Source organism: Haliaeetus albicilla, chromosome 6 (assembly GCF_947461875.1).
Source record: "Haliaeetus albicilla chromosome 6, bHalAlb1.1, whole genome shotgun sequence".
NCBI classification, from domain to species: domain Eukaryota; kingdom Metazoa; phylum Chordata; class Aves; order Accipitriformes; family Accipitridae; genus Haliaeetus; species Haliaeetus albicilla.
The window spans coordinates 46,997,181-47,015,466 of record NC_091488.1 but is presented as its reverse complement, the minus strand read 5'-3'; the positions used below and the strand labels follow the sequence as shown (position 1 = coordinate 47,015,466).

The following is an 18,286-nucleotide window of genomic DNA, read 5'->3' as shown; positions in this document are numbered from 1 at the left end:
ACAGGGAAGACACCAAGCTCATGGAGAAAAGAGCCCAGGAACCTTTACTGATCAGAATTTGAGGATGGATTTTCTTTGTGTACTATATGAAATAAAGTTCTGACTGCAGGACAGCAGCTCTAAAATGATGCTGACTCAGGGAGAAGATGACCCCTCTTGTGTTGTGGGTATTCTCTGGAGTTGTCTCTTGACTAGTTTTGCTCCTGCAGAACAACCTACCTTTTTCTTGGGGGTCACTGAGGGAACTGAAGTCTGCAAGAGCTTGACAGGGGAACTTGGGGTGGGGGGGTAAGGTCATAGTTGCCTTCTCGCACTGTTTTCTGTGAGATCCAGCTCCAGATCTTCTCAGGTCTCAGTATCTCTCATTTGCTTTTGAGATAATATACCCTGGGGAGTGATCTGTGAAATTGCACATCTGATATAAATTCATCCATGATCTCCAGGGGTCAGAATTCTGTTAATTTTTCCCATTTGTATGGGCAAGAGGGGAGCATGAGAGGCAAGAAAAGCATGGAAAAACAAGGTGTCTGGTTGCACAGGAGCAATGGATAAACCCTGGTTCGGGGGAGGGAAGGGAGAATAAGGCATACGCAACTGGGGGGTATTCCAGGTGAAGACCAGGGAATTTCTGGGATGCTCAGTGAGTACAGGTGACAAGAACAATAACACACCTAACTCTTCAGTCCTTGTAGAAATTGGGAAAAATTACTGAGAAGCCATCTTAAAAGAATCTCCGGCTTTGCAGGAGACTAGAAACTTTGGGAAACTGAGGCATGGAGAATAGAAGATTTGCCCAAAATCCCTACAGGAATTTGTGACCCTTCTAGGAATAGCAATCCCAGCTAAGTAAGTATCTTTTTTGTCTCCTACTCCTGGACCATTCAGCCACATATCTGTTTCTCTTCTCCTCTGCTGTCCTGAATTGATTTCAGCAGCTTGTCTTCCTGTCCTTTTCCAGAAAGACTGGAGTTAATCAGTGAGCTAGTGAGTAATCATGCGACACTGCTTGCCTGAGTGGCTTTGTGGTCATAGAAGCAAAGGAAATGTCTTACCTTAGTTTGAAGGTCACTTTTTCAGAATTTAAAATGGATTAATTTTCCCCAAATTGTACTTTGTTGAACAGATGCTGCTGCTGAAGTACCCATCTCATACCAAAGCAGAAGCTTCCTAATAGCCAGACATAGCAGTCTGTAAGATTTCCAGTGGCTTTTGCTCATGATTACCCCAGATGTTTGGGCATGTCTGAATGATTTATGAAATTCTAATACATACAGTGAAGTTATAAAATATTGTTACAACGGCACCACTGCATCATGATTGTTTCTTTGCCAGCATATAGTCATCTCTTTGCACAAGAGGAACACGGGCTAAGACTGCAGCCTGGACTAGTTACCAGGGTTGGATACCTCCCTTGCACTCCAAAAGATGAAAGCTGAGATGAGTCCACCTACTTAGCAACAAGAAGGAATGATTATAAAACTTCATACTAGATTAAAGTTGGCACATACAGATAGAAAAGTGAAAAGCTGTGGGTCACAGTTCCTCAGCAGTGTAGTATAAGATCCTTGTTTACTAGCCCAACAGCAAAATAACCTTTTGCTTGTTACACAAAATTGAAGGTGCTTGAGCTGAGTGCAGGAATCTATATGAAATCTCCCAAGACCTGCACACATCTTCCTCACCATTTCCTAGACTCTCAGAAAACCTTAGGCTGGAAGAGGAGGTCTCTAGTCCAATCCACTGCTGACAGCAGGACTAACTTCAGAGCTTCAGGGCCTTGCCTGGGCAAGTTATGAAGATGTCCAGGGATTATGGCACTTGTTCCAGTGCTGACCCACACCCTGGGAAAAAGCCCAACTGGAAATTCCTTCATTGCAATTCATGTCTATTGTCTCTTGTCCTGTCACTCTTCACCTTTCTGCAGAGTCTTGCTCTGTATACTCTCTAGTTCTCCTTTAGGTATCTGAATACAGCAGTTAGATCCCCCTCTTAGCTTCCTCCTTTTCAAGGTGAACAAACTCGGCTTCCTCCGTCTTTCATCATATGCCATCTGCACCAGTTCCCTGACCATCTTAGTGGAAGGATATCTGTGAGTGATATAGGGCTTTCTGGAGCAGAAGACACCCCTAACGCACATCAGGTAATCTTCTCCCACAACACCAACTTCCCTAAATCAAGCTAGCTTTATTTCTTACCTAACACAATAAAGTTTGAAAAATAAAGCCCTGAGGACAGGTGAATGAAAAGATTTTGAAGATGTCTCTTCTGGTCAGCTTGATTCAGAAGTCTGAAGTCCTCACTGCTGGTAATGGTCGGTCAATGAGATGCAACAATCTCAGAAGAACTTCATAAAGACTCTTAGGTAGAGAGGTGAAGTAGCACAAGTTACAGCTTCACAAAAGCTGGCAGAACAGTGGGTCAAAATGTGACTAGACACTTGATTTAGGGAGTTTCAGGGAGAACTAGGTCTAGACTGAGAAGAAGAAAGGCAATACACACACAACAGCACATTGCACAAAAGGCAATTTGGATATTCTTTAATGCTGTTAGGTATTCTGAACAGTACAGGAAATAACATAAATCAGAAGCCAGGCTCTGAACCTACCCTGGGAACAAACCATTATTCTCTCTTTGTCTTCATTGAAATCTCCCTGTCAGGTCGGGCATGGCTAGGTCTTCTCCAAATGGGAAAAAATGAGACAGAAAAAAACGAGAGGAAGCAGAAGGAGCCTCTTTATCCAGAATAGCATCTTCCTCTTACGCTGCTGTGAGTGGAAGAAAGAGAATTTCCCCTCCCAGACACGACGACAGTGGGAGGAACAGATTTATATTGCTGACTCTCCTCTCAGCACAGACACAATGAGTAGACCCGTTACATACACAGAGTGAACAGGATCACAGCCAGCTTGAACATGTAACCATCACATTTAGAAAGGGTGACTGTGCTGAAAGGAGAAATTGCTAATCCTGCCAAGTTTCTTCACTCTCATGCTTGCTCATGGTCTCTGTAATCCAGTCCAAATACCGCACTACCTTGGTGTAAAGACCAAAGGTACCACATCTTGGTCCCCAGGAGATCAGCCCGGCCACATAGTACCGCCCATCATCAAGAGGATCTTGGATAGCGTAGGCTCCACCGCTATCCCCCTTACAGCTGTCCTTGTCACCACCAGCACAGATCATATTGTCAGTGAATCGGTAAGCACTGGAATCAGTGGAGCCCTCTGGTTTCACAGATCGGCACTTTTCCATGTCCACCACAGGAATCTGGGCCTTCCAAAGATAAATAGGCAGTCTTCCCTTCTCTCTCTGGCCCCAGCCAGCAATGTAGCCCAGAGTCCCTTCTTGCAGCTCATACTCGGATGATTTACCAGGAAGACAGAGGGGTGAGATGTCTGGGCCCATCTTCACAGGTTCCCTCAGCTTCAGTAGTGCAATATCATTATCAAAATCGGTCCTGGTTTCTATGGGCTGCTTCTTCCAATCAGGATGGATGAATGAAGCCTCTGAGACCAACCGCTTGCCCTCCTTGTACAGAGTGTTTTTACCAACATTGATTACCCCAGCATACATGTTGGGGTTGTCGTATCCCTCCAGCACATGAGCTGCAGTCATTACCCATCTTTCAGAGATGAGTACGCCACCGCCTCTTGGGTAATCAAAATACACCTGCCAGGGAAAGTTGCCCTTTTCTGCACGGGTGCCTCCAAAAATCTTTCCTTTCTCTTTGATGGGATTACTAGGCACCCCACAGACTGGGAAGAAAAGAAAACAAGAGGAACCAGATGAGAGAATTAGCAGTTACAAATAGCGGGTTCTTTGGTACTGCTAAAAAGCCCATAGTCCCCTCCTTCCTGTGTCCTCTAAATCATTTTTGATTCTGAAAAACCGATGTTTATATTCTATGTCATAAAGTTTGCAACTAGTATTTACAGAGAAATTCAGGAAAATTCAAGCAAAACTATCAACATTCAATTTAGGCTGAAAATACTCATTCTCAAATTCTTGTTCTGGAAAGCAGTTGTCACTGTTGGGTATGTCAAAGCTCACAATTTAATTGCATTCTGGTTAGCATTTTTCCTTTGCTGAATTATGTCCTGTAGGTGAAGGTATTGTCTTTGAAAAAATATTTGCCTAAGTTCTTAGAAATATGACACTGCTATTTAAAATGATTTTTTGTGTGTGTGTGAACTCCAGATAGTCTCAGGTTAAGTGTTCAGTTTTGTCACTGATGTTTACCATTTTTCCTCTCCATTCTCTTAGTATGTAAAATCTTAAGCAGTGGGTTAATGGAGGTCTTATCTGTGGGTCTTATGGGTGCAGAGGTGCTCCATGGTCCTTGAGTAAAATGTTCTGTAAGGTTTCATAGAATGTGAGCACTAAGAGCATAAATAAGGCTGGTCATTCTGACATAGCTAGGAAATCGATTTCTTATCACATTGCCTTGTTTACATTGAAGCCTTAGTCATATAGTCAGAGATTAAGGAACTACAGCCAGTAGGTAGGTTCCAATTTAAATGAAGCAGAGTTTGTTAAAAAATTTCATGTAATCATAGAAAGATTTAGGCTGGGAGGTACCTCTCAATGTCTCTAGTTCAACCTGTTCATCCCTAACTGCCCTTCCCCCTGCCCTCCTAACTGCAAAGCCAGGTTGCTCAGGGGCTTTGACAGGTGACTTCTGATCATCTCCAAGTGTGGTGATTAGCCAGCCTCTCTGGATGACAGTTCCAGTGCTCTGGGGGAGCATTTTTCCTTAAATACAATCAGAATTTCCTTTGTTGCAACTTATGTCCGTTGCCTGTCTTTGTCTTTTATTGCTGTGTCCCGCTAAGAGTCTGGCTTCGTATTCTACAAAGAATTTAGTATCTACAAAGTTACTACTTTCTGTTGGGTAGTAAATTCCCTGAGCTTTATCTTACAATTTGCCTTCTGCACTGTGCACTGGTACAGTCCAAGTCACTGGCTGAGCTGGCCCTTAAGAGGGTTGAATCATCTTCAGCTGGATCCTGTACTTTGCCAATGAGGATTTGGGTGTTTGGAGTAGTAAACAGGCATCATGTACAACTAGTCCTAGGCATGCTGCCTCCTCTAAGAGGGTAAGCTGAACAGCGTGCAGAATACGTAGGATTTAAAATTCTCTGTATCAGCTGGAAATTAAGACCCAGCCATAACTTCCAGCAGTCAGGAGCAGGAGTAATACCCATGCACTTCCCTCAGTATCTCCCAAGGACACAAAGAGAGGATGAGAAAGTCCTTGACAGGGATCTTGCTTGACCTTTCAGACCCAGTAAGTGCAGCTGAATACTGAAGGACACATTAAAACTTAAGGGTTTAGGCTATGACTTCCAGTGAGAGCAGTGAAAGACCTTTCCCTATAGTGCTGCATCTGTAGTGCCCAGTAGACAGCTGGGCACTACCCCCAAGAGAGGTTTGAAGAGAAGCTACGGCTCTCAGTGTAGCTTGGGAGGGACCAAAGACAGAAAGGTCCAGCATTGTTGGACATCGCTTTTTGACCTGTCAGTCTTTTTGCTACCTGCAATGCAGACAGAGATCTAAAGCACTGAACAACTTGAGAATGTGCACACTTGAAGGTAGAGAAACTGGTGCAGAAACACACACTGATACTTGAAGAGGTCTTGTTCTACCAGTTGTCTTATGATGTTGCCCACTTTTGTTTCCAGTTTCTTTCTGCTGACTCATCTGAACTTTCTTTGGGGCCCACAGCTTTCAGAAATACCCTGTCCAATGTGATTCAAACAATGCAGAAAGGATCAACTGTACTTTTGGGCTTAACAGCTTTAAAAGAGAGAGATGAAAGAAGCAGTGGACTTCATATATCACGTGTACATATACACAGTTTTTGGTAGTACCTGGGACACATTTTGGTAGATTTGTTCCCATCTCTTTGTTGACCCATTCTCCACTGGCTGAGCACTGATACACCGCTTGGAAAACACAAGAAAAAAAGAGTGCCATAAGGATACGATCAAAATGAAGAGAGGGTAAGTAGCATTACTGTATAAGATGATGTATTAACCTTCTCATTTCCAAAGCAAGCAGAGCTTGGTAAACATTGCTGAGATCTCCCTAGAAGTACACAACCCCACCAGGGTGCTTCAGCCGCTGTTTCAGAGGGACCTCATCTAATGGATTTCTGGAGTCCTTTACTTCTCCACCAGAAATGTGTGCTATATGTGACAAAAATCTCCATGGTTCACACACGCACCAAATGGAGAGAGGACTTGCTAATGCATTTAAGGTCAACGGCCCAAGTACAGACGTTTCTAGTGTATTAAACACAAAAGCAACACAAAACTGCTGCTTGCAACCCCACCACCAATAAGAACTTTTTCCCAGTCTTGACATGATGGGATACAATCCCAGCCCCGTGACGATGCCAGTACCGTTTCTTAGACCAAAGAAATATGTTTGTGTAGCAGAGGCAATGCTTACCATCCCCTTTGGTTTTCAGGGTATAGTAAGGTGCATCACATTGATACCGGAAAGCAGCTTTGTACAGAGGCTCGTGACGTTCAGAGACATATATGGCTTGGGCATTGTCAACAGCAATGGGATCACCGCAGTTCACAGCTGTAGAGAAGAAACAAAAATGATCAAATATAACCAAAGGGGCAGCCTCACCCAACGATATGATTATTCCGTATGATGGGGAACCACTCAGCTCCTCTGGTCCCTGTACAGTCATCAGCGCTCACTTCCTCTGTCCCTTCAGCATGCTCACATCCCAGTCCTTCCACATTCTCCTAATGTGGAGATATAGTGGGTCTAGAGCCTGAAGGCTCCATTCCAGTCTGCTTCCCACAATACAGAGACAGCTCACTTACGAACACAGCTGAAATGGGAGTTGCTCCATTCACCGTTCTCCTGACAGTTGGAGTGAAAAGTCCTGATGCTGTCTCGTTGCTAGGGAAAAGAACACATGATCCGTGTAAGTCGCTGACCATGAAATATATCGGACACAGGCACTCCAGCGAAGGGTCCTCAAAATGTTGCAGTGGCTGGAAGAGGTTTCCACTTACTACAGCTGTGGTGAAAACATTTGAGTCCCCATAGGTGCTCAGGACACCTGATGGGAAACGGCATCAGGAAGCTGCTGAGGGGGCCAGAGAGGATATATGCTTTTTTAAGTAACTTACCCGCACAATTTCATAGCCTTCCACACAGGTCACATTCACACTGTCCTTTAAGATATACCTCTCCTTCTTTGGGTCAAGAACAGAGTTGGGGATGACACTCGGGGGACAGGTTACAGCTTTGAAGAGATAGGTGGAAATCAGTGATTAACTGCTTCAAGATTTATTCTCCTTCCAGCTCCCAACTTCTTTCTCCCCAGTGACTATTTTCCCTAGTAAACAGGCATCCTCTGTTTACTCAATACCAGCAGCTGTGAACATGTTAATGTGCTGTTGTACCATGAATCTGACCTGGGACAAACTCTCTCCCTAACTCAGCAGCAGAGGGAACGCTTTCCCAGCTGTTTACTTACGATCCCCATAGTAGCGTATTTTCCAGCCTTTGTGCTGAACTGCATGGTTTGTCTGGAAGATTATGTCAAGAATGTTGTTCCTAGTTTTGATTTCAGGAGGACCTGGGAATTTGCTGCCACAATAGGGACCAAAATGCTGCTTTCCAGAGACAAGCTGGGAAAATAATAAACAAGAAGAAATGAGAAATACCAGATGTATTCAGAGGGATATTCAAATATATATTCAATATATACATATTCAAATGTATTCCCAAGAACTTCAAAAGGCAACGTAGTTGAAAACAAAGTTAGGCAGTCAGAGAGTCTTCTGAATATGAGGAGATTGAGGGGAGATCCAGAGTATCCTCACTCCCACCCTAAACCCCACACCTACTGTTAAGCTGTCGTGGCAACTCCCTTCTGGGTCGGCTGGTTCCACATCGAAGTCCCCACTGCTTATGGTCAACGCCACAAAGAAGCCTGGCCTCAGAGCCACTCGGTACTCACACCGCGAGTTCTCTGGGTACTGGTTGGGATAGTTGGGGCTGGCAATCTCCCCCGATGGCTCAGTGAAGACATTTCCACTGCAGTTCACTAGGATTAAGGAAGGAACACAGGTAGGATTCAGAAAGGAAATGGTCCGTGTATGAAGCTGACAAGCTTTCCGTCTTCGACTACATCTCCAGTCCCCCCAGTCACCTGCATTAACTACGTCACAACATTGCATCTTTCCAAGAAACTGAAACCAGGGCCACTCTCTGTTCAGGGACTTTAACTTCTAGTGGCTTTTCTTTTTACCTTCCACCTGCGATTTAGGCCCCCTTCTCTCATGCTCAGGTCCTCATATTATGCTCCTTCCAACATGTACCACTTGTGACTTTGCAATTTTTTGATTCAAGCCAAGCAGCTCCTTGGCTATTTTTGTGTCTTTATTGAACCGCCCTGTTTGGTCAGAAATGTAAAGATTCACAGATAGCAGTACGCTAAGAAGGGTCCCCATCACAGTCTTTAAAGAATGGCATTTAGTAGTTTCTTAATTCTCTTGACACACAAAAAAAAGAATGTTAAGAATATGTTAACAGAAATTCCCCAAATCACGGTCTACTGCCAGTTCAGATTTGCACTGGGATGTTTTTTTCCTCAACATGCACCTGTCACAACTGGTTGAGAAGGTTGATAGAAAAGGTCTTCCACGTACAATATCCCATTTGGCATAAATTAACTCTTCCTCTTGAGCACAGCTCATGTAGATCTCTTACCTCCACATGTTTTCTGATCCTCATAGAGGAAATAATCTGGTGGACAGGTACAGAAGTAACCTCCAATATAATTATTACAGTAATGACTGCAAGGTACATCCACAAAATCCGTGCACTCATCCAAGTCTGCAAGTGTGAAAAGATGAATCAGCCAAGATTAGGAGAGGGCCCTAAGGGTGGGAGGAAGGTGAGAAAGGGAAGCAAGCACTGGTGGACAACAAGGAAAAGGTATCTCTAAGACAGCATTTATACTGGCCATACAGGAAAGCAGTCCTGTCTGCTGGGATCTCTTTTAAATAAGGCATTCTTGTAATGAAAACTTACAAGCCTTCTGTCAGCTTACCCCCCTGCCAGCCTGGATGCTACAGAGAATGAGAGGAGGCCATTATAACCTTACCCACTGCAACATAGTAGGCTGCAAAACCAGTGAAACGCTCCTCATTGGAAAAGTCTGATTGGAAGCTCATAGTGAGGGTGTTAGAAGGGACAAGAAATTCCTCCACAATCGAGAAGCCAGGGGCACGAGGTTTCTTCCGCCCACAAAGCACGCCTTCAACACGGCCATCAGACAGGATCTGCAGAAGAATGCAGAGAGGTCTTATCTCATTACCGGAATATGTGTAATTACCAACACTTGAGTCTTTCAGCTTATAGGTGGCTAATCAAAGGCCCCTAAGTTGCATGCGTTTCTCACAACATTCGGGTAGATCTCCCAGGGCACCGCTATGCCACACAGCTAGCAGGAGGGACCAAGGCTGCTGCGTCATCCACCAAGCTGGCCAAAGGTGGAACACAGCCGGCCAAGGTACAGCTGAACAGAGCCCCTAGACAACCAGTTTCAAGACATTTGGAAGACGCCTGAGGAGCGTTCCCTCCTGCTGACTTCCCAGCTGTGAAATACCTGTCTTAATTTCTCACATACAAATTAATCCAGAAAGCTCTCTGTTAACATCCTTTCCTCAGGCCCCTTTGGACAAAAAAACAGCATCATGGTTCAAAATGGCAAAACCAATCACTGACGGTCTGCAGAGCAGTCTAGCAAGTTCATCAATTTGTTGCAAAAGGTCCTTCTCCAAGGTGTCTTTCTGGTGCTGCACCCGGTCTTATTCACCCATAGCTATTGCAGGATAGGATGGTCTTGTTCCTGTCTGTTTGTGCGGAAATGCTGGATCTTTTGTGCCTTGTGGGACACCATGGAGCAGAGCTAGTGGGTGTCTAAGTTTTAAGAAACCTGTGGGGCATAGATCATAGAAAACTGTGGTGCAATGGACCACAGCACTTTGTCTGAGTGCCCACTATTCATGCACAGATCTCCTGACTGTTTTTAACCTCCATCATTTCCAATCAATTTCTGATTGCATTAAATTATCTGTGTCCACTCATGGATTAATTCTGAATAATTTCAGGGACAGAAAAGCAATGCCCTAAGAAAATGGTCCTTTTATACCTACAGTTCGCTGGCTAAGAATATGCCTTGCAATAGAGAGGTGCCAGTGATGGCTAAGAAGGCTTTTCCTATGAATATAGGAGAAACATGGGGAGGAGGGCATAGATTGGACACTCAGTTGGTATACAATGCTCATGAGGTTATGAGGCAAACTCAAATCAATTTAGTGACCGCTAGTGCAGATACACTCAGTCATTTGGGCTTCTTGGGGCTCAGAACAGGAAGGATGTGTCCATCTTCTCTTTCAGCCCTGAGCTTTGTACACAGCTTTGCTGTTCTGTGCTCTAAGCTGCCTTTTTGCCTTTTTCTCACTTGAGGACGGGGACAGTACCTTCACAAAGTCATACTGGCAGTTCTGCGATGGTTCAAGATCCATGTGTGTGAAATAAAGACGAATGCCATATCCTGAAGGGACCTGGATTTCCCAAGACTCCTGCACATCATTGGGATACACCTGAGGATAATTGGGTGACAAGATCTCACCATACATGGAGTCTGCATCAGCCCAGACAGGGAGACAGAAGAAGATAAGATACCTGAGAAAAGAGGAAGGAAGATGTCATTGCAGTAGTCTTCTCTGTCTGCATACGCATGCACTCCCCAGTGAAAAAGCTAGTCTTTGGCTGTACATAGCATGCAGCATAGCTCCTGGCTTTGGAGATTTAATGACCAACGCTGTGGCTGTGTGGGCCTTGCCTTTCTCCTGTAGCCTTTCACACAGAAGAAGTACAACCGCAGTCATGCTCTCTGCTCCTCTCCAGCTCTGTAAGAGCTGGTAATGCAGCAGGGGTTGAACACAAGGGTCTTACGTGCTGTTCCCTACTTCAGTGCCTGGCTCTGGAGCCTACTTGGGCTATAGATACATTCAGATTTGAGAACCAGTACAGTACTACAGGAAAAACACCTCATTTATAAAATGAAATTATTAATAAACCTGAATTCCCTTTGGAGATTCAATAACTCACCACATCTGGAAAAAAGCAGATCTTCCTTTCTGAAAACTTTCAGGAATTGGACTTTGGAGTTACGGTCTGGGACAAAAAACAGTGTGAATGATTAATTGCCTGTGCTGCTGCATGTCTGCTAGGCAGGTCAAAGACCCTAAAACCCCAGCTTGTGGAGAACACGTCAATGTTTTGCCTCAAAAGCAAGTTTATATCTCTGTTCCTTCCTGCATACAGCAACCCCAAGCATTGAAGAAGGGATGCTAGGCTCCATACCGACAAAATGGAGAGATGGTCTGTGTCTTGGTACTCACGCTCTCCCCTCATGAGCATCAGCGTCTCTAAACACCATGCCGGTGCACAGCAAATTAAGACAGAAAGCACCTCCCCCCCGGGGTACCCAAGCCCTTCTTCCCAGCACCTCAAAAATCATGCTAAGACCCTGGGGTGGGGAGCAGCTTGTCCTGACTCTTCTAGCTGTCAGACAGCGATGCTCAGGAATATTTTCCTTTCTCATTTCTAATGCTTGCAATATTTACCTTCTCTCCCTAGTTCGTGTCTGGTTTTCTTCTCTCTTGCCTTCTCTTTTCTCTCTTTCTCTTTTATTCTTCCTGTACACACCCTCCTCGAAACCAGGCTGGGGTCTGGGGAAGGAAGCTTCAATTCCCAGTATCGCAGCTCCCTCTATCTGCGGGCTGCGGCTTCCCGGCCTCCCGCCGGGCTGAGATGCTCGGCTCGCCGGCTCCGGGCAGGAGGGGAATTTCCAGAGCAAGTTGCACAATCCTGTTGGCTCAGGCTGCACGGGGGGAGCACGCATATCTGGTCTGTATTAGGCGTTTTCGGGAAATCAGGTGACTTTGGGGAAAAGGGAGGGCAACAGTGTTTTCGGCTGCCTCCCCTCTCCTCCTCTTCCCCCTGCCTTTTAAAAGTTAGGGACAAAATCCTAAGGGTGGAGAAAAGGGAGAGGCCACGTGAGAACGGGTCCAATGCTTTTGGATGGCAAAAAATTGTTCAATCGTTCTGTCCAGAGACCACTTTGCCGGAGTCCAGTCTGTTACCGCAGCTTGGTGGCCACAGGGCTGCTGCCGCTGCTCCTCCTCTGATGCTTCAGAGACCCTTTTTTAGGGGAAAAAAGGAAAAGATAGTGGCCCATTCAATGCTGTGCCTCTCTGAGGCTACCAGCAGGAGTAAGAGTGCATTGTTTTGCTGGGTTTTGTTATGGGAACACTCCAGTAAGTAAGAACTGGACTAAAAACTTCTAACTACCTCTTTATTTACCAAGTGAACTTCATGTAAGAGCAACTGTTCATCAGATTTAGCCCTGGAGCAAGTTAGATCCAGGACCCTTACGGAAAGGAGTTTCAAGACTTATGCCAGGTAGTACCCTTAATCCAGCCAGTGCCCACAAGCCAAGACCAAAATACCACCGTACAAGCTAAAAGACCTGTCACTAATACTCTAAAAAACCCCTTTTCATCATAAACCATCTACACTGGGACAGGACTATAAATGAAAATGTAAAATTCCATTACAACCTCTACCCTTTACAATCAGCACAGCACACTCCATAGCTTGTTTTTTGCCAGGAAAAAAATGATTCAAGTTTCAACAGGCCATAGGCAAAGTGGGTTAGCAAAGCCCAGCTGAAAGGCTCCTTTATATTGTCAGGGGGGAGAAACACCTACAGATGAATCATTACTGACTTCATTGTAGTCAGGATAAAGGCTTTACTTGAAGAACATGCCTAGTCTGTTTTCTTTGTCAAACTGAGAATGGATAGAGAAGAAAACAGCGTGTCATCTCACTTCTGATGTCTCCTGGGAGCACAGCTTGATGTTTCTAACTGCAATTTTGAGAACCAGGAAAACAACGATGAAAGATACATAACATATCATGGGGAGATGTTTTCTCCTCTAAACTGGGCAAAGTAAAGACCCTGCCAGTGACTGTTCAAGTCACAATCATATTTTAAAATGGGCATGGCAGAAGTAAAATGAGTGTGGGCTGATATATTATGCATGTCATTTCATCGCAAGGGAATTGTATATTTTCATAGAAACCTGACTCAACTTGGCTGTAGCAGTGGTAAATTAATATGTGTGTGAATGTTCATAATTCTTTAGAAGACATATGCCTATTAATTAAGAAAAAGATGAAGTTAGTTAAATAAAAAGGTAGCTGCTTTTTATCTGGGCACGTATCTGCATAATGCTAACTATTTATGCAGAAGACCTGTGATATTGAGGTATATACTTACATTGAATACACATACAGCATTTGATTGCATTGGCCTAGACCTGTATTGTTTTTACAATTCATAAGATGAACCAGCGAGGTAATATATTTTACAATTCACTGAAACTATGTCAGAAATTATATTAAAATAATAATTTAAAAGAGGCAAAATCATGCCATTAAGGGTAATAAATGATAACATTAAGTTTGCCAATGCAATATAATTCTGCTCAGAGGCACACACATTCTCTTAAATTCCTAAATTACATGACCACATACTACTTTTCCCAAATTGCATAAGACAAACCTTTTCTTAAGATGACTCAGAGCTGCGTAGCTGTAACCTTTCTGCCAGATGTTATGAAGAGCAGTAGTGTTCCAGTTTTCATAAAATTACCATCTAAAACAGGCTTGACGGGCTTTTCTTCCCCCAGGAAGTTGGGAGAAAAAAAGCTTTTCCCAAGTTCTTAAGAAAAGCCACACTTTCCCATCTGGAAACACTGAGTCAGTGCATGAAGCAAAGGGAGTAAATACCAAAAGAGAAAACATAACATTAACCAGGTGAAATCCATCAGCAGGTAATCAAGGATATAAAAGTAGCAAGTAAAATATCTTTGATTTACCAAGACCTTGGCAGTAATTTGCCCATTTCCCCTTCTGCCAGTAAGAGGATTCAGTGGGTTTCTTGCATGCTCCCTTCCCCGCCTCGTTCTTAAGACCCAGGCAGGTTTTGTTGCCAGGGATTAAATTCAGAGCCTTGGGTAAGCCCCAGGAAAACCTGCCTGTGCGCTGGCTCAGACCTGCTCGGTATAACCCACCGATTTCCACCTCTGCCTACTGTACCGGGGGGATTTTCACCAGAGTCTGTTCACCTCTTTTACTCCCCTCCAGCACCGAGCCTGAACGCAAAGCTCCTGCAGCCTCCCAGTAAAACCTGGGACTCGGGAGCGTTCTCCTCCGTGCCCTGTACCACACCGAGATACCTGCTGCCTTCTGGACTCCCTTCCCCTACACCCAGGGGTGCGGCTTCAAGCGCCTGAGACTGTTAAGCACAGACGATGCCTGCCCAGGCGTTGCGCCACTTTCCCTGGAGACCAGAAGCCCTACCATCTTGTTTACACCCCAGGCCTTTTCCCAGTGGGCGAGGGGCTCTGACTCACTGCTGGAGATACCCCACGGGGGATAACTGGCGTGGGTTCTGCCACAGCCTTCCTAGGGATGTCCATCCTCACCGCACGCACAGCATTGCTGGCGGTGAACCGGTGGCTGAAGAGCAACGGTTTAGTATTTTCATCCATTAGAGTAAAACATTCCTAAGTAGCTTGGCTTACTTTAAACCACAGGACTATAAACTGCAGCAGCGGAGCAGCTGCTGTGAGAGGAATCATAGAATTGTTTAGGTTGGAAAAGACCTTTAAGATCGTCGAGTCCAACTGTCAACCATGCCCACTAAACCATGTCCTGAAGTGCCTTGTCTATGTGCTTTTTGAATACCTCCAGGGATGGTGACTCAACCACTTCCCTGGGCAGCCTGTTCCAATGCCTGACAACCCTTTCAGTAAAAAAATTTTTCCTAATATCCAACCTAAACCTCCCCTGCTGCAACGTGAGGCCATTTCCTCTTGTCCTATCACTTGTTACTTGGGAGAAGAGGTGGACACCCACCTGGCTACAACCTCCTTCCAGGTAGTTGTTAGAGACCGATGAGGTCTCCCCTCAGCCTCCTCTTCTCCAGACTAAACAGCCCCAGTTCTTCTCATAAGACTTGTGCTCCAGACCCTTCACCAGCTTCGTTCCCCTTCTCTGGACGCGCTCCAGCACCTCAATGTCTTTCCTGTAGTGAGGGGCCCAACGCTGAACACAGGACTCAGGGTGGCCTCACCGGGGCCAAGTACAGGGGGACAATTGCCTCCCTGCTCCTGCTGGCCACACTATTTCTGATACAAGCCAGGATGCCGTTGGCCTTCTTGGCCACCTGGGCACACTGCTGGCTCATCTTCAGCCGGCTGTCCACCAGCTCCCCCAGGTCCTTTTCCACCGGGCAGCTTTCCAGCCACTCTTCCCCAAGCCCGTCGCGCTGCCTGGGGTTGTTGTGACCCAGGCGCAGGACCCGGCACTTGGCAAGGTGACATTTCTGCAGCGGGACCGGTAACTTCCAGAAGACGGCTAGCCCCGGCCAGCGGGACCGAACAAGACGCTCGAGCTCTCTCCGGCGCGCCGGCCGCTCCTGCCACGCCACCAAGCGATGAGGGCTCCATCAGCCGCAGGGACGGGCGAGGGTCTCCTGCCTGTTCCCCCCACCCCACACGCACACACACGCTCCGCTCCCCAAATCTGAAGCGAAGGGCAGAGGCCCAGCTCGCCGCCGCAACCAGGCCCGGCAGTACCGAGAGGCGGCAGCAGAGACCGGCTGGCTGCCCGTCCCGGCAACAAAATGGATGTCAGCGGGGTGGTGTGCCCGCTGCTGCGCCCCCTGAGACACCCCCCCCCACAGCCCCCTCTCCCCCAGCCCTGTGTGTGCCGGTCACCCAGCGTGAACGGGGGACACAAACTGCAAACCCCGAATATTCGGGGGGGGGAACGGAGCCAGCGGTGGCTGAAGAACAGCCCCTGACACCACATTTATTTGTGCAGTCATTTCCACACCGAAAAGGCAAACCACTTTCAAGCAGACCATTCCCTCCCTGTCGCAGTCCCAGTTTCTCCGACTCTCTCTGGTTTGTCATTCACCCGTTCCCAGCCTTTTTTCCCCACTGGCGCCAAGGCCTCCTATCCATCCTTCTAATGAAAACTTATTTTCATGGGTTCCCCTGCCTGTTATTCCAAGCCGTCACCCTTCTCCCTCCCTACTCCATCTCTCGCTAGTGGCTATTTCTCCCCCCACCCTCTCTCTGTGCTCCTCCCTTGACACAGCGATTCCCAGCTGCAGACTTCAGTCGGATTTAATTTCATTCTGACCCTTGCTTTTCCAGCGTCTTCCTCCTCCCCATCAGCGTTCAACCCTAAACTGCAGTCCCACCCCCCCCAAATAGCCACCTTGCCCCCAGTCACCCGCTCCTGTCCGTGGCCGTTTCAATCAGGACAGGCTCCTGCGCCCGCCTGCGGGAAGAGGCTCCGGCAAGGCAGGGCACGAGATTCCTATTTCAGAATGTTTCCAGAAATGGTCCTGGAAGGAAAGTCCTGCAGGAGCTCTTGAAGAACCAGCTGGGGTCTTGTGCAGCTGTGGTCTGTGGGAAAGCTGCATGAAGCACTTGAACACAGTCGATAAAAATGACTTTGCAGAAGCTTCAGCAGCTACGTTCCCATATTGCCACACTGAGCTTACGTGAACTTCACATTTCACACTAATACCTGTGTAATGTCATGAAACCACGGTATATCTTCAGGACAGATTTTTGGCTACATCCCCTCCTCCCAAGCATAGCACTGCCCTGATTATTAAAAAAAAATTAATAATGAAAAAGAATGGTACTCATCATGATCCGGGTCTCAAAAACAGCTACTGTGGTGTGACCTAAAGTGGCTATCTAGCATTTAATCTAAACAGGTCAGATATAGCAACATTTCAAGCAACTGAAAACAGAATCTCGCAATGGAAACTGTTAGGCAATCTCAGGAGCAGATGCTGCTTCTGAAACCCTTCTCTGACAACAGTAAATTACAGAATGAAGTAAGTCTAAAAGTTAATATGCCCTCTGCTTCACTATACACGTAGCTAACTGACCACAAGTGTATTTAAATACTATGGTATTTTTTAAATTTGTATTACAGATAGTGGCCATTTCAAATAAGTTACTCTTTGCACAAAAGGAGTGTGTCATGGGTTTGTTTCCTGAGCTGTTCCAGAACACAAAGGACCTAGACCAGAATTTTGTCCAACCCAGCACGCAGCCTCTAACTCTCCCTTTTTCTGCAGTCTCAGGTCAGAGTTGTGGACGGGCTGCTGGAGGTCTACGGGAGGACACCATTTGAGAGGGACTGTGGTCCAAAGCCTTTTTTGCTGCCACAGATGTGGCCTCCAAAACCAAACGGAGCACTTTGCCTTTTCAAAAGCAGAAGGAGTCTGCATCTGCCAGGAGACAGAGGTCTACTGGGGCAGGAGATGCGCCGGCGCATGTGGGAAGATAAGCGCAATGCTGTAAGCCCCCGTGGCAAGCCCCACAGAGTGGCCGCAGCAGCAGTGGCGTGGTTGGTGCCAGGTTATGGTCTGACCCTCAAAGCAAGGCCATTACCCACAGAATCTAAGTAATCCTCCAGGCATGATCCAAATTTTTATAGAACAGGGATGAGAAGGGAAGGATGAGGGGAGGGGAAGCCAGATGTGGAGGTTTAAGGAAGGAGGCAAGCATATGGTGATATTTCCCTGGTATATTCTCCCATTTTTGGCTATCTAAAAGCGTAGACTTACTGAGCCAGAAGTTGTATCTGTATCTTACACGTCCTCAGTGGATCTTTCTTACATAAATGTTCTCATCACTTTTTAACTTGTTCATGGGCTTTTAATAGAATTATAACAACGATCCCCTGTCAGACAACAGCATAGTTAAGCAGGATAGAGACTTTAAGAGGCTATAACCCCAGAAGTGTTAAATCTGTGGGATAATTTAATTATATCAAACATGGGAGGAAGCTTGATTATGGAGTGGATTCCTTCAGCTGTGATGCTAACAGGCCTCAGTCTCCAATCTGGCTCTCCATTTTCATGGAACTTCTACAAACATAGAAGTTTGAGATGCCCATTCCTTGTCAAACACGACTGGGGGAGGGACAGAGAGTCAGCATGCTCACATAGGCCTCATTTACTTGGGAAACCGGCCTAAACACCGTAAACACCCAATTAAACATGGAAATGAGACCATTGCTTCTCGTGGTTTCACTGTGAACCTCTGAAGTGACTCTGGTTCAATTCTTCCTC

The 18,286-nt window shown here is 46.0% G+C and overlaps 1 protein-coding gene across 1 annotated transcript; it reads right to left on the bottom strand.

Moving 5' to 3' along the window:
• Positions 1 to 2,521: 2,521 nt before the first annotated feature.
• C1S (complement C1s) lies at positions 2,522 to 11,837 on the bottom strand. The gene is made up of 12 exons (XM_009919181.2): positions 11,676 to 11,837; positions 11,158 to 11,223; positions 10,524 to 10,728; positions 9,143 to 9,320; positions 8,746 to 8,871; positions 7,881 to 8,080; positions 7,508 to 7,661; positions 7,158 to 7,273; positions 6,846 to 6,924; positions 6,454 to 6,591; positions 5,871 to 5,945; positions 2,522 to 3,755 (listed from the first exon to the last, which is right to left on the bottom strand). The coding sequence occupies exons 2-12, from the start codon at positions 11,160 to 11,162 to the stop codon at positions 2,962 to 2,964; spliced, it is 2,070 nt and encodes a 689-aa protein (XP_009917483.1). The 5' UTR covers positions 11,163 to 11,223; positions 11,676 to 11,837; the 3' UTR covers positions 2,522 to 2,961.
• Positions 11,838 to 18,286: the final 6,449 nt, after the last annotated feature.

What these genes read in the sequence shown, in the direction of transcription:
- C1S (XM_009919181.2), bottom strand. An exon ending in AGCCTACTATGTTGCAGTGG is followed by an intron (nt 8,872 to 9,142) that starts GTAAGGTTATAA and finishes TCACACTTGCAG; the next exon opens with ACTTGGATGAGTGCACGGAT. An exon ending in GTTGCCACGACAGCTTAACA is followed by an intron (nt 7,662 to 7,880) that starts GTAGGTGTGGGG and finishes TTATTTTCCCAG; the next exon opens with CTTGTCTCTGGAAAGCAGCA.